Here is a 13586-nt window from a genome sequence, read left to right on the forward strand (position 1 = left end):
CTCGAAGGTAATTAAACTTACCGAAACCAGTCTCTATCTATATATGTTTCATACTGTAGAAGGAACTCTAGTTTCTCTTCAAGCATAGATACGTGTGTCCTTCCCTTGATTGACTGTTGTAAGGGAAGTTTTTTTTTGTTTTTGCTAAATAGTTGGTAACTTGCAAGAAGTTTAGAATAATCTGGCGTTGACATACGGCAGGACCGATGCTTTAGTTTGTATTTTTATATTCACTCTGCCGATGCTTTAGTGGTTTATAGTTTTGTATTTTTATATTCACTTCAACGTGCTTTTTTTTTTGGTTGGTTAATCAAGCTTAATAACATGCTTCTTTGGGGATTTATCACTAAGCTTGCTATTATATTTCTATGAAGATCAACTGACTTTGTATAAACCGTCCATTTTGTGTAGGAAGCAAGATGATGTTGTGGTATATCATTGTTGCCATCGTCATCTTTGCATCGTTACTCGTTGCAAAGAACATGAGAAAAGAACAAGAAGAATCTACCTCCTGGACCACCAAGACTTCCTATAATTGGAAACTTGCACCAACTAGGATCCAAACCCCAACGTTCGATGCTCAAACTAACTGAAAAGTACGGACCTCTCATGTCTCTCAAGATTGGAAACGTGCCCACCGTTGTGGCGTCATCTCCAGAGACAGTGAAGGATGTCTTAAAAACGTTCGACGCAGACTGTTGTTTCTCGACCGTACTTGACGTATGCTGCAAGAATTTCATACAACTTGAACGATCTCGCCTTCTCTCCATACAGCAAGTACTGGAGGGAAGTACGGAAGATGACGGTTGTTGAGCTCTACACCGCGAAAAGGGTACAATCGTTCCGACATGTAAGAGAAGAAGAAGTTGCTTCCTTGGTGGAGTTCACGAAGGAGTCTGCTTCATTGGGGAACACAGTTAACTTGAGCAATGCGTTAATGAAACTGTCTGGAAGTGTGATCTGTAGAGTAGGGTTTGGATAAATCTCAAAGGGAGCAAACTCGAGGAGACGTATGAGGAAGTCATTCGAGAAACCATGGAGGTGTTGGGGAGTTTTGCAGCAGCTGATTACCTCTCTGTAGTTGGTAGACTCATCGATAGAGTTACTGGTTTACATAGCAAATGTGAGAAGGTTTATAAGGCAATGGATGCGTTTTTCGAACATTCTATAAAGCTTCATATGTGAAGATGAGAGTCTAAAAGATGATATCATTGCCTTGCTTCTCAAAATGGAAAGGGGAGAAGCTGGACTTGGGGAGTATCAACTTACTCGAAACCACACCAAAGGGATTCTTCTAGTAAGTAACATAACTTCATTCTTCACATGTTGTGTAACGTTCTATTAATCTTGTTTTATTGATTATTATTATTATCACAGAATGTTCTCATTGCTGGAATAGACACTTCTGGTCACACGGTGACATGGGCGATGACACATATGATCAAAAGCCCAATAGTTTTGAAGAAAGCACAAGCCGAGGTAAGAGAAGTGATCAAAGACAAAGATAAAATCACAGAAGAAGACATAGAACAACTCGAATATCTCAATATGGTGGTTAAAGAGACGGTAAGGATAAACCCACTTGTCCCACTTCTAATACCAAGAGAGGCTTCAAAGGATATAAAGATCGCGGGTTATGATATTCCGAAGAAAACATGGATCCATGTCAACATTTGGGGTGTTCATAGGAATCCAAATGTTTGGAACGATCCAGAAGCGTTCATCCCCGAGAGGTTTATGGACAAAGAGATTGACTATAAGGGTCTGAACTTTGAGTTGTTACCGTTTGGTAGCGGAAGGAGGATGTGCCCTGGTATGGGGATGGGCATGGCTTTGGCCCACTTGACTCTTATCAACCTTCTCTATCGATTTGATTGGAAGCTTCCGGACGGAATGGAGATAGAAGATGTTGATCTTGAAGAATCGTATGGGCTTGTGTGTCCTAAGAAAGTTCCCCTTCAACTTGTCCCGGTCCTTACTCAGTGGAGTTAAAGTTATACTTCGTTTTATATAGTTCAAGATGTAACCATAATTAATAGCTATCATTTGTAAATCCATCGTTCAGTACCTTGTTTTTATATAGTTCAAGATGTAATGCAACCTATACAACTATCATATATAAATGCATCGTTTAGCACATTATCTTTGATAACCACACAACTTTTGATGACCGTTACTTCTGGTTCAAACTAATCTAACAAATTAGTGAATATTTATGTGTGTGTTTTTTGCAAGAACGGTCACAAATAATGTATAACATAAGTACATAACTAATTGACTAACAATATAGTTAGATAAAAACTTGTATTCATCCAAATTCAGTTGAACTATATATCATAACATTTCTTATAGAAAGTTGTGGTAGATTTGTAATTCAGTAACTCGATTAAAATTTCATTAAATTCTTTTTATTATCAAGTGCAAATCAATTCTAAAAAAAACAATTCATCACATCAGTTGTACAGATTATTGAAACAAATTACATATAAATTTTTTTAGTACAATAAAAATAAAAATCTATATTTATGATAACAATCTTAAATATTTTATTTATAAACTGTCATTAAATTTTTTAAATCAGTTATTTATCAAATACAAGATAAAATGTACACATTTAAGCTTGGGCATATTAAAACCAAAAATCGAACCTAATCAAAAAAAATAATCAAAACTGAATCAATGTTCAAAAATATTTTAAATTATCATTTTTGATATAACTGAATCACCCAAATATTTTTGTCAAAATTTTAAATTTATTCGCATTGTCTAATATTTTATCCACAAAATCCAAAATATAACTTTTATCCAAATAATTCAAAATTATCCATAAAAAAGAAACCATATCATAACCAAATTGAACTTAATATTTTATCAAATTCTTAATATTGTTATCCAAGCTAAACTGAAATAACCAAACCAAAACCAAAACTAAATTCATGTTTATATATCTCTTAAATTTAAAAACCAAAAACTACAACTGGAATCGAACCAAAAACTAAAAAGGTTGGAACTGGAGCAAAAAAAAAACATTCATGTCTAAACATATCAATAAAAAAACAAACGGATTAATAAATTTCTTGACAAAAAATAATTTCCCAATTTAGAAAGCACAGATAATATTGGAAATCTGGAACCAAGCAAGCAACTATTAACAATCTTAAGATTATGGGCCACTTAAACAGGCCCATGTATAGAGAAGGGCCATTGAAACGATTGCTTCACCCACCTATTATATCATCCAAACAGACCCGAGATTCGACGGGAAGGTAAGAAGCAAAAACCAATTCAGAGCAGAAAAACGTCAGTTGAGTTTGAATCTCGAGAGAGAGAGAGAGAGAGAGCAAAGACGAAGAAGAATGGATCCAGAGCAACTCGACGAGTTCGTAATGGGCTACTTGAAGAAGAAAGGTTTCAACGGCGCAGCTAAACAGCTCCAAGAAGCTCTCCACAACAACAACAACAACAATGGTACTGGCAGCAGCAGCAGCTTCAATTCCACCGATTACCATAACGATCCTGAGCTCACCAAGCTCATTCGCTCATTCTCTCAGTACATCTCTCTATCTCCCTTTGATTATGTTTCAATTCGAATTTCGTTTTTTTGGGAAATTAGGGTTTTTAATTGCTTTGTTGATGCAATTTGTTTTTTTGCAGATCAGAGAATGATCCCACGAGGTACCGTAATGGTTACAGCAATCTTAGGTCGTGGGCTTATAACTCGTTGGATCTTTATAAAGTCAGTATCTTTTCTCCCTTTGTCTGTTTTGATTAGTCTCATTTTGTAACTGATGAGCTGCTTCGAATTTGTAGCATGAATTGCTCAGAGTGATGTATCCAGTGTTTATTCATTGTTACATGGATCTCGTTGGTAAAGGGCACACTCAAGAAGGTACCTTTCAATTATACAAGGATTAGCTTTCAATTTTTTAAGTATTAGCTTCACATGGGATGCATTTTACTTGTGTTCCAGCGAGAGCCTTCTTTAACAGCTTCCGCAAAGATCATGAAATGATACATTTACGGGATCTTCAGAAGCTGGAAGGCGTTCTTGTTCCTTCTCATCTAGAGGTTTTTAAGCTAACCTTATAATGTTGATAGTGGATTTATTTTTCTCTTTTTCCTATTGCAACTGTCTTATGACCTTGGTTCTCATCAGGAGATGGAGTTTGCTCGTTCTCTTAGACAAAGCAAGGTCAACATCAAGATTTGCCAGGTAAACTAGAGTGGAAAGTTTACTACTAGCTGTTACAGGCAAATGCTTCAAGGTTTCTGGTCTGATTTTGGATTCGGTGGCCGCAGAATTATAATGTGCTTACTCAATGTTGTTGCAGTATTCATATGATCTGTTACTTCAGTATCTACATAGGACGGAATCTACTTTAATGCTTGGTATTATTAACGAGCACATCAATTTCCAAGGTAATTGTGTTCCTTTCTCGTGTATATGCTAAAATATATAGCAGATTTCTGAGTAGCATGCTGAATCCACTTTTGTCGTGGGTCATTTGTTGCAGTCTACTCGGGACAGCCAAACTCCTCATCTGATGACATAGACGCTGTCACAATTGTTGGGAGTTTTCAGGAGACAGCTGATCACGTCAATCAAAAAGAAATACAGTGGGGAGTACGTATTTTCTTAAAGCTTCTTTTTATTCTTTATTCGGGAGGGGTATTCCTCATCCCAGGGAGGATATTATATTTGCATAGTCGTTAACTACATGTGCTTTTTTTCTATTATAGTTGCTTGAAGACTCGCTCGAAGATCGCCTTGAGAAGACGGGAAGCCTGCTGACTGATTCTGAGAAGGGACAAGGAGAAAGTAAAGACGGGGACGTTGATGATAGTAATAAGGTGATAAGTAGCTTCAACTTGGATCAATAATTTCTGAACTAAAAATCCCATATTTACTCGTCAGTTGGTACCGTGTTCAGAAAAGATCCACCGAAATTGGAAAACAAGGCTCTTCCTTAAAAAAGTTAAAGAAGGACAAAGCAGGAAATGCAACAGCAAAAGTTGCACGTCAGGAGACCAGCACGGTGTCGCCGGCCCCACGTGTAAAATCAGAACTTGCCTTGCCAGTCATGTACTTTCGAATCCCTTCATTTTTGTGTTAGGATTTTATGTAAGAGTAATGAACAGGCAATATATATGGACGATGCATGACTGATTAAAGTAGATAACAAATTTTGTAGCTGTGAAAAACTTAACGACTGTAACTTAGATTTTTTTTCTATCTCCATGTTCTTTATGTCAGGTCAACGGATGTAGAGGAATCCATCCTTGAAGACCTGAGAAACCGTGTGCAGCTGAGTAGTGTCGCAATGCCATCTGTCAGCTTTTATACGTTTGTTAATACTCATAACGGGTAATGTCCTCATCTCCTCGTAATGTTTGTGCTTGTTTTGCAACATGTTACTCACTTATTAATTGTTCTCCAGGTTAAACTGTGCATCTATATCTCATGATGGTTCTTTGGTTGCTGGTGGGTTCTCAGATTCGTCAATAAAGGTATCTTATACTTGAATGGTTTTATATGCTTCCTTTTCTTGTTTTCTTACTCTCTAAACTGATGCCTGATGGACGGTTATGGTGTTCAGGTCTGGGACATGGCGAAGATAGGACAAGCTGGCAGTGGTATGTTTTTCTATCTGACAGATAACTTATTTTATAGTGACACATTGTGAAATAGGAATTACTTAGACATAAATTTCCCTTGTCGTTTTGTTAATTTTTCATGATTCTTGTTTGTGTTGTCATGAGAAGTTATAGACACTAAAACTGTCTGGTCCCAGGTACTTTGCAGGGTGAAAGTGATACAAATGATCAAGTCGCTGGACCAAATGGCAGAAGAAATTATACATTATTACTGGGTCACTCAGGGCCAGTTTACTCGGCCACTTTCAGTCCACCTGGAGATTTTTTATTATCTTCTTCAGCAGATACAACAAGTATGTATCTGTCCATTACTCTACATATCCATATGCACGCTCATTATTTCAGACTTTTCTTAGTTCCCAACTATGTATAAGTGCAGTACGGCTTTGGAGCACACAACTAAACGCCAATCTCGTGTGCTACAAGGGCCATAATTACCCTGTATGGGATGTCCAGGTACAACTGTTCAATTTTCACACCTTTGTCTTACATAAACTGGAATTTATGATGAACGGTCGGTCATGTATATATACTCGTTTCATGGTGCAGTTTAGCCCTTTCGGCCATTACTTTGCAAGCTGTTCTCATGATCGCACTGCACGGATTTGGTCAATGGACCGAGTACAACCTCTGCGGATAATGGCAGGGCATCTATCTGATGTTGATGTAAGCGTCTCCCTCATCTTTATCGTTAGGGTTTTAATTTACAGAGGTTAAACAAAGGGACCGTTTGAGTTTTTAAAGTATGCATGGGTCGTTTTCTTTGATCGTTTTGGTATGCAATTGAAGGCATTAGTTTACCGTGTCACACTTAAATGGTTTAGCTAACATTTTGCATTGTTTATTGACTTAGATTACTAGCCTTTTATATTTTTAATTTGGCCCTGCAATCATTAGTTATGAATCAACCAGTTTATAGTTGATCTAGAGATTGTCATCTAAGCGACTTGAAGTCATAAGGTTACGTTGGATTACTTAACTATTTGGATTTACACTAATACAGATAAGCGACCCCAGTTTCCATTTGGATAACTATTGATGTGCCTTTCATGTACTTATCAAAATCCTTGTTTCAGTGTGTACAGTGGCATCCCAATTGTAACTACATTGCAACCGGTTCTAGCGATAAGACGGTGAGACTCTGGGATGTGCAAACTGGGGAATGTGTCAGGATATTCATTGGACACAGGAGTATGGTTTTATCATTGGCGATGTCACCAGATGGGAGATATATGGCCTCTGGTGATGAAGATGGAACCATAATGATGTGGGACCTCTCAACAGCTCGCTGCATCACACCTCTCATGGGCCATAATTCATGTGTATGGAGTCTCTCTTACAGGTGAGAGGGCGAGATAAGTATCAAGTCATGGGTTGTGGAGAGTTACATAGGTCTCGTTATGGGTTATTAATGGAATGGCTGGGCTTGGTTGGAATAGTGAACTCACAAACTGCACTTCCGATGATCCAAGAACTACTAACCTGTGTTTATTTTTCTGTTACAGCGGTGAAGGGTCTCTTCTGGCTTCTGGATCTGCGGACTGCACAGTGAAACTCTGGGACGTCACTTCAAGTACCAAATTGACCAAGGCCGAGGAAAAGTGAGTTTACTCCATTCTAAAACTGTTCCCTTTGAATTTTAGTTTTGTTTTGTTAAAAATGAATTTATCATTGATTGTTGATCAGAAATGGAAACTCGAACAGACTGCGCTCACTCAGGACTTTCCCCACCAAGTCCACACCAGTTCACGCTCTCAGAGTAAGTTATACTCTCTTTACAAGAATTAGTTCCACCAGTTTTGGAACACCGTCATACGTTTTTCATCTTTAGACTGTCGGCTAAGTCTATCATCTTGTGCTTGTGAATAAATCAACTCATCAATAAAATTAGTGACCAAAAAATTGTATTATAACCTTTCTTTCATATCATTACAAAGCATATGCTATAACACTTTTTGTGGGGTGTATGTTTACATTTGGTGCAGTTTTCTCGGAGAAACCTGCTGTTTGCTGCAGGAGCGCTCTCTAAACCCACAAGCTGATGGAAACCAAATGGTATCTGAGATTTGCTGCTTTTTACATTCTTGCAAGCTGTTGCAGACCAGAAGAAATCAGGTGTAGAATATAGTCAGTCCTCTCGATACTCTTTATGTTACTTGTTTATGGCCGTGGCTTTGCATTTCTAAATACCAACGTAAACTAACTATGTATGCAACCAGTCCAGAAATTATTTGGAGCATGTTTGCTTTGTAGGATTGCCTAAAAATTATTTGTCATCATCACGTTGTTCACTGTTACTTTGGAGATATGAATGCTATGTGTTTCTCCTCTCTTCTTATTCGCCGACACTTTTTTTCAGTTATGATACGTTGTAATGTTAGTCTACTTCATTGGGCATTGGGCAACAGTAAAAATTCAGGTCCTTGTATTGCCTTGTACAAGCAAACTAGGGACTCCTTTGACGGAGAGTTAGAGATATAGTAGTACTAGTACTAAAACTTAGAATATAACGTCACCACCAAGTATACATTATAAGTATAAGCACAACCAGTGGAATCTGAAAACAAATTAGCATTTGAAAACTCTCAATCAGCTTTTCCCATTTCTGTGTCGGCCATTAGTGACTTTGGACCCACCGACTACGGTCGCAGATGCAAACGACAATTACACAATCTAACCATTAGATATTTTCCATATTCTTTACAAGCTAAAGCACATCCTTTGCTAAATAAGTTTTGGATATGTTAAGTGGTGTATTAGATTGTTAGTAGTAACATAAACCCCCACCCCCGGTCGACGATGCTGATTGAGAAGAAAAAACCTTTACTCAGTGCCCAAGTGGTGGGTTTGATATTGCTGACGTGGTTTCCAAAAGAGAAGTTCTGACTGGTGGAATAAAGCGACTTTTTTTTTTTGACTAAATAAAGCGACTTTTCTCCATGCAACCTAGTTGTATTTCATGATGAAATTAAGTGGGAAACAAAACTTTGTATCGACGAATCTACAAACCTCTTTAAATGATAAAAGAAAGAAGAGCGTGGAAGTTTCACTAATCTTTCCTTTTAACGTTTCACACTTCCAAGTTCTCCCATTACGATACAAAGAAGGTTTTTCTCCCTGGCTAATTTCTTACTAAACACAACTAATTGTAAAATGTCAAATAGCAAAATATGGCATACACTTGCTTGACTAAATCCGAATAACGCTATTTACTCTGTAACTAGTTTGATCTACGGTCTGGTCTTAATAGAGAGTACAAAAGAACAGAAGAAAAAAGATTGAAGGAGAGACCCACAAGAGAAGCTAGAGGAGACAGAAGTGGCCACTTACCACGTGGAGTTACATTAAGTATACCTAAACTTACCTGAAAATAATTTAGATGGTCCATTTCCAGTACACATATTTTTTTCTTTTCAACATCAATCCTTCAAAATTTATTGTCATTTTCCTCTCCTGTCATTTCATCAGATGATCGTAACTGTTTTGAGAACTGCTTCATTTACACTATATATAAAGCAAATACTGCACATACACCAACTTATTACCAGTTTCAACTTATTGATCATGGCCAAGGGACTAAAGGAGTTGCCTTAACCTGATGACCTGTCATAAGGAGTGGGTTATTAACGTATATGTATAAGGTATATATATAGATGGTGAAGTTCCAATAAGCTAGCTTTTAAGTGTTTTGTGAAAAGTGTGTGATAGCAAACCAAACCTACCTATCGCTCTCAGTACATAGTACTTAATTTGGTCCATTACTTGTTATTACAAAAATATCTAAGAAAATGTTTTACTATTAGGGCATTGTTTTCTTTGTCTATTCCTTTCTAATACCATCTACTTCTGCTCCTGTTTACAGTTACAAGCTTCTTTCATAGCTATTAATAATAGAAAGAGAGAGAAGAAATCATCAACTTGGAAAAGAAAAAAGTAATATGTTCTCTTTTTAGCCCTCATGGACACTTCTATGGAGAAGCAACTGCCATCAGATCCCTCTTGCATGGCTTCCTCTACAGCTTTTCCATGTCAAGATTCTCTAAACCAGAGCCAAGAACAGACTTTTAAGAATGAAGAAACAGACGTTAATGATTCTACTCAAGAACTCAATCTCCTCGACTGCATAGACACGAGTATCAATGTTAACCAGAGTTGTAACGGGTCGACTACACCCACGGAACACAAACTATTCTCATGCAACTACTGTCAAAGATCTTTCTATAGCTCACAAGCACTTGGTGGTCACCAAAACGCACACAAGAGAGAGAGGACGTTGGCAAAGAGAGCACAACGAATGGCAGCATCAGCCTCGGCTTTTGGACATCCTTACGGTTTCTCTCCAGTTCCTTTCCATGGACAATACACCAACAGGTCTTTGGGGATTCAAGCGCACTCGATGAGCCACAATATAAGTTCATATAACGGGTTTGGTGGTCAATATGGTCATATCAACTGGTCAAGACTACCACTAGATCAACAACCAGCACTAGGAAAACTTTCTTCAATGGATCATTTTCATACTCATCATCAGCAGCAGCAGATGATGATGATGGATCCTTCAGTGACTTCACGGTCCAATAACATGGGTAGATCACCGAGCAACATAGGAAGGATTCTAGTAGGGTCACCGACTCTTGAGCAATGGCGAGGAGACACAAATCAGGAAGAGAAACAGAAGATTGACTTATCCCTCAAGCTCTAAGATTATGATTCTTGCATTTAGTATCTTTTACTGTGTTTTCACGTGATTGATATCAATTAGTAATTACTCTTATGTATATTTTTCTGTCTAGTAAAAATTTCTAATGTACATCTTTTCAGTTTTCACATCTCTACTTAGTCTGAGATTTGTCGACTATACATACATAAATGGATTCCTTATTTCCTAGAATTGGAAAAGAATTGTGTATAGAGTAAATGAAAAGAGAAGACATTGAGATCTGAGGGAAGATTTGGTTCCATAGTCACAAGAAAAAGGAAATAATAAATAATATTCAATTAAAAAAAAGGAAATAATATTATAATGTCAAAGTTGGTTTACCTAAAAGTTAACAGTCATTCTATTTATTTAAAAGTTGCTAAGAAGACACTCAAACAGAACAAAACATCTTATTATATAAAGCTTGGTTCTTCAAAGTTACTAATTAACATGATTGTGACATGTGTCAATAAATTTTTAAGATGGTGACATGTGTCAAAAATATAATATAATTCTCTTTTGTTTATTATTTAATAGAGATTTAAAAAAGGAAAAGTCTTTTAAAAAAGGAAAATTTAAAACAATTACTATTAAATAATTTTTATAATTACTTTTCACTATTAAATAAAATTTAGATTATTTCAATTATTTTATATTATTATTTAGTTATTAATAATAATATTTTGAATCGTTATATATTTTAGAAAAGTAAATTACATATAATATTTTAAAATATTCTATATTATAAAATATTTGATAGTAATTCTTTTTTAAAAGACTAAACAAAATATAATAATTAAAAAAGGAAAAGTCTTTTAAAAGGAAATTTATACAACTTAATATTAAATATTATTAATTTATAATTACTTTTCACTATTAAATAAAATTTAGAATTATTTCTTCAATATTATTTTAGTAATATATTTTGAATCGTTATATATTTTGGAAAAGGAAATTACTATTAAATAGTCTTTTAAAATTCTATATTATTAAATATTTGATAGTAATTTCTTTTTTTAAAAGACTAAACAAAAATAATAATTGCAAAAAGGTATTAGAAAGTTAATTCTTTTTTTTAAAATATAATGTTTATTCTTAAACTCACTAAAGATAGAGAATTATAAAAGATAAATTCAACGTTTTTAAAAATGTTAAACAAACGAATTGTAAAATCCATAATTTCAATTATTTAAAAAAAACATGGAGAAAACTAACTTTATAATAATACTATTCCTTTTAAAAACCTAATTAAAAGAAAATTGTAAAAGTACTTTTATTACTTCTAATAAGTAACTAACTTTCCTTTCTAATAGATAATGTATGTTTAAAATTATGACCAAAAATAGCTACAAACATTTTACATCTATATTTAGGTTAAGCTTCCACATATTATTTTTACAAAACACAATAGTATTTACATGAAAAGTATTACCTGAGTATTTTTTTAAATTTCTTGATACAACTCAACATTTTATTATCATTATTTACATTTTATTATAACACTAGTATTTTGGCCCGTGCTATGCACGGGCATTGCCTTTACTATTAAAAAAAATCCATATACAATTAGTAAATGATTTTTAATATTATAACAAATAAATTATATAAATTAAAAAATATTTGAAAACTGCATAGTAAAGTTAGTTTATATATGGATATGATCTAGTATATAAATGGATTAAATCGAATAAACTGATTAGTTTAAATATAATATTATTATATGTAAATTATAGTATATTATAATTAATAACATATAAAAATTATTTTATTGATATGATCTTCATACTTAAAATGTTTATTTTAGTAATTAAATATTTTGTTTTAAGTTAAAAGTTATTTTCATTTTTATCAAGTTAAACGAAAATCATTTTCTGACAAATATGTTTTATTTGAAGTACTATGTTATTATTTCTATTCTATAAAAATATAATTATTAATTAATATGTTTACTAATTATTTTCATGTGTTATCAAAGCCGATATCTAACTAAATGAAGTAAATTTACAAAATGTATATAAAAAATATATATATATAGTTTTTTGGTATTAAACAAAAAACCAACGGCATATAAACCAAACCGAAATAGATATGATTTTAATACGGTAAATATTTTTTATAAACCAAAATACCGAAACCAGAAAAGCCGAACCAAAATCTGGATTAGAGATATACCTCATTCTGAAATTGTGGAAGCTGTGAAGATAAAAAAAAATGTTTCTATTGATATGGTTCTTCGGATACAATTGTTACGGGATGCTGGATTATGAGTGCACAACAAAAAAATTTTTGATGATTTAAAACTGTAGTTCAATGTACGGGCTTTGCCATTAGCATAAAAAAAATATCATATATATACTATTATTTGCGAAGTGATTTTTCTCAACGGAACTCTCACGTTAAAAGTTAGAGTGGTTAATATCGATATTACCCTTAATGAATAAAATATATAAGTAAGCTAAAAATATAATTAAAAATTAATTTATTTGATTAGCTAATTGATTAAAATTAATATTAGTAAGATTTATCCAAAATCTAAAATATTTTAAAATATAAATATAATTCCTATATGTATGTTGTGTTGTTATCTGAATTTTTTAAAAATATAAGTTGAAAAAATAAAGATTAGATAACTAAATATTAATCAAATAGAATTCTTAATTTTATATAATTGAAAAAAGAATATTAAATGACTTTTAAGATTTATTTCTATATAATAAATATGTGTACAAAGAAATTTTTAAAAATTATAATTAATATGTAAGAACTCAAACGAAATAAAATAATAATTATTATCATAGTGTTTTAGTTAGTAACACATATATTAATGAGTAATTATAAAATATTTAGTAATTATGATTTAATATAATAAAACCCAAACATAAAAATGAATTTAAGCTTTATGAAATCAGATAACTGATTAATAAATATATAATTAAACTATTTTTAAAACTAAAAAGATAATTCATATTAATAATTATTTTTAACACCTAGTATAATTAGTAAATGCTTTCTTGATACTATACAAAATTAACTGTATATATTCAAAAATTGAAATGTAAAACTGCGTAGTAAAATTAAATTTGTTTTTTTTTTGAACTTTTGGTTAAACTTAAATTTGTTATCATTTATTTATATGTAGCTGAATATATATAAAGTTAATTTTAACATGGGGATGAGATTAAATTTAGGAAATTAGGTTCTTTAGAGTTGCTGAAATATTGGGGAAGATCAA

At 33.4% G+C, this 13586-nt stretch overlaps 2 protein-coding genes and 1 pseudogene across 2 annotated transcripts; all 3 read left to right on the top strand.

The window, feature by feature from the left end:
• The first annotated feature begins 419 nt into the window (after positions 1-419).
• On the top strand, positions 420-2021 carry LOC130499641 (cytochrome P450 71B13-like; annotated as a pseudogene).
• Positions 2022-3255: 1234 nt separating this feature from the next.
• On the top strand, positions 3256-7986 carry LOC130500437 (transcription initiation factor TFIID subunit 5-like). Its single transcript, XM_056995533.1, has 19 exons — positions 3256-3550; positions 3655-3736; positions 3811-3889; positions 3971-4068; positions 4157-4213; positions 4332-4419; positions 4515-4624; positions 4741-4851; positions 4932-5083; positions 5255-5365; positions 5439-5508; positions 5598-5634; positions 5793-5948; positions 6035-6111; positions 6205-6321; positions 6732-6997; positions 7161-7256; positions 7342-7414; positions 7641-7986. The coding sequence occupies exons 1-19, from the start codon at positions 3357-3359 to the stop codon at positions 7695-7697; spliced, it is 2031 nt and encodes a 676-aa protein (XP_056851513.1). The 5' UTR covers positions 3256-3356; the 3' UTR covers positions 7698-7986.
• A 1355-nt stretch (positions 7987-9341) lies between these two features.
• LOC108837134 (zinc finger protein 3) lies at positions 9342-10478 on the top strand. The gene has a single exon (XM_018610202.2). The coding sequence runs from the start codon at positions 9614-9616 to the stop codon at positions 10355-10357; it is 744 nt and encodes a 247-aa protein (XP_018465704.1). The 5' UTR covers positions 9342-9613; the 3' UTR covers positions 10358-10478.
• Positions 10479-13586: the final 3108 nt, after the last annotated feature.

Source organism: Raphanus sativus, chromosome 9 (assembly GCF_000801105.2).
Source record: "Raphanus sativus cultivar WK10039 chromosome 9, ASM80110v3, whole genome shotgun sequence".
Taxonomy (NCBI): Eukaryota; Viridiplantae; Streptophyta; class Magnoliopsida; order Brassicales; family Brassicaceae; genus Raphanus; species Raphanus sativus.

Excerpts from the sequence above, each read along its gene's own strand:
- LOC130500437 (XM_056995533.1), top strand. The coding sequence starts at position 3,357 with ATGGATCCAGAGCAACTCGACGAGTTCGTAATGGGCTACTTGAAGAAG. Across the intron at positions 4,625-4,740 it reads AAAAAGAAATACAGTGGGGA|TTGCTTGAAGACTCGCTCGA; the intron begins GTACGTATTTTC and ends TTTCTATTATAG. Across the intron at positions 7,415-7,640 it reads CACCAGTTCACGCTCTCAGA|TTTTCTCGGAGAAACCTGCT; the intron begins GTAAGTTATACT and ends CATTTGGTGCAG.
- LOC108837134 (XM_018610202.2), top strand. The coding sequence starts at position 9,614 with ATGGACACTTCTATGGAGAAGCAACTGCCATCAGATCCCTCTTGCATG.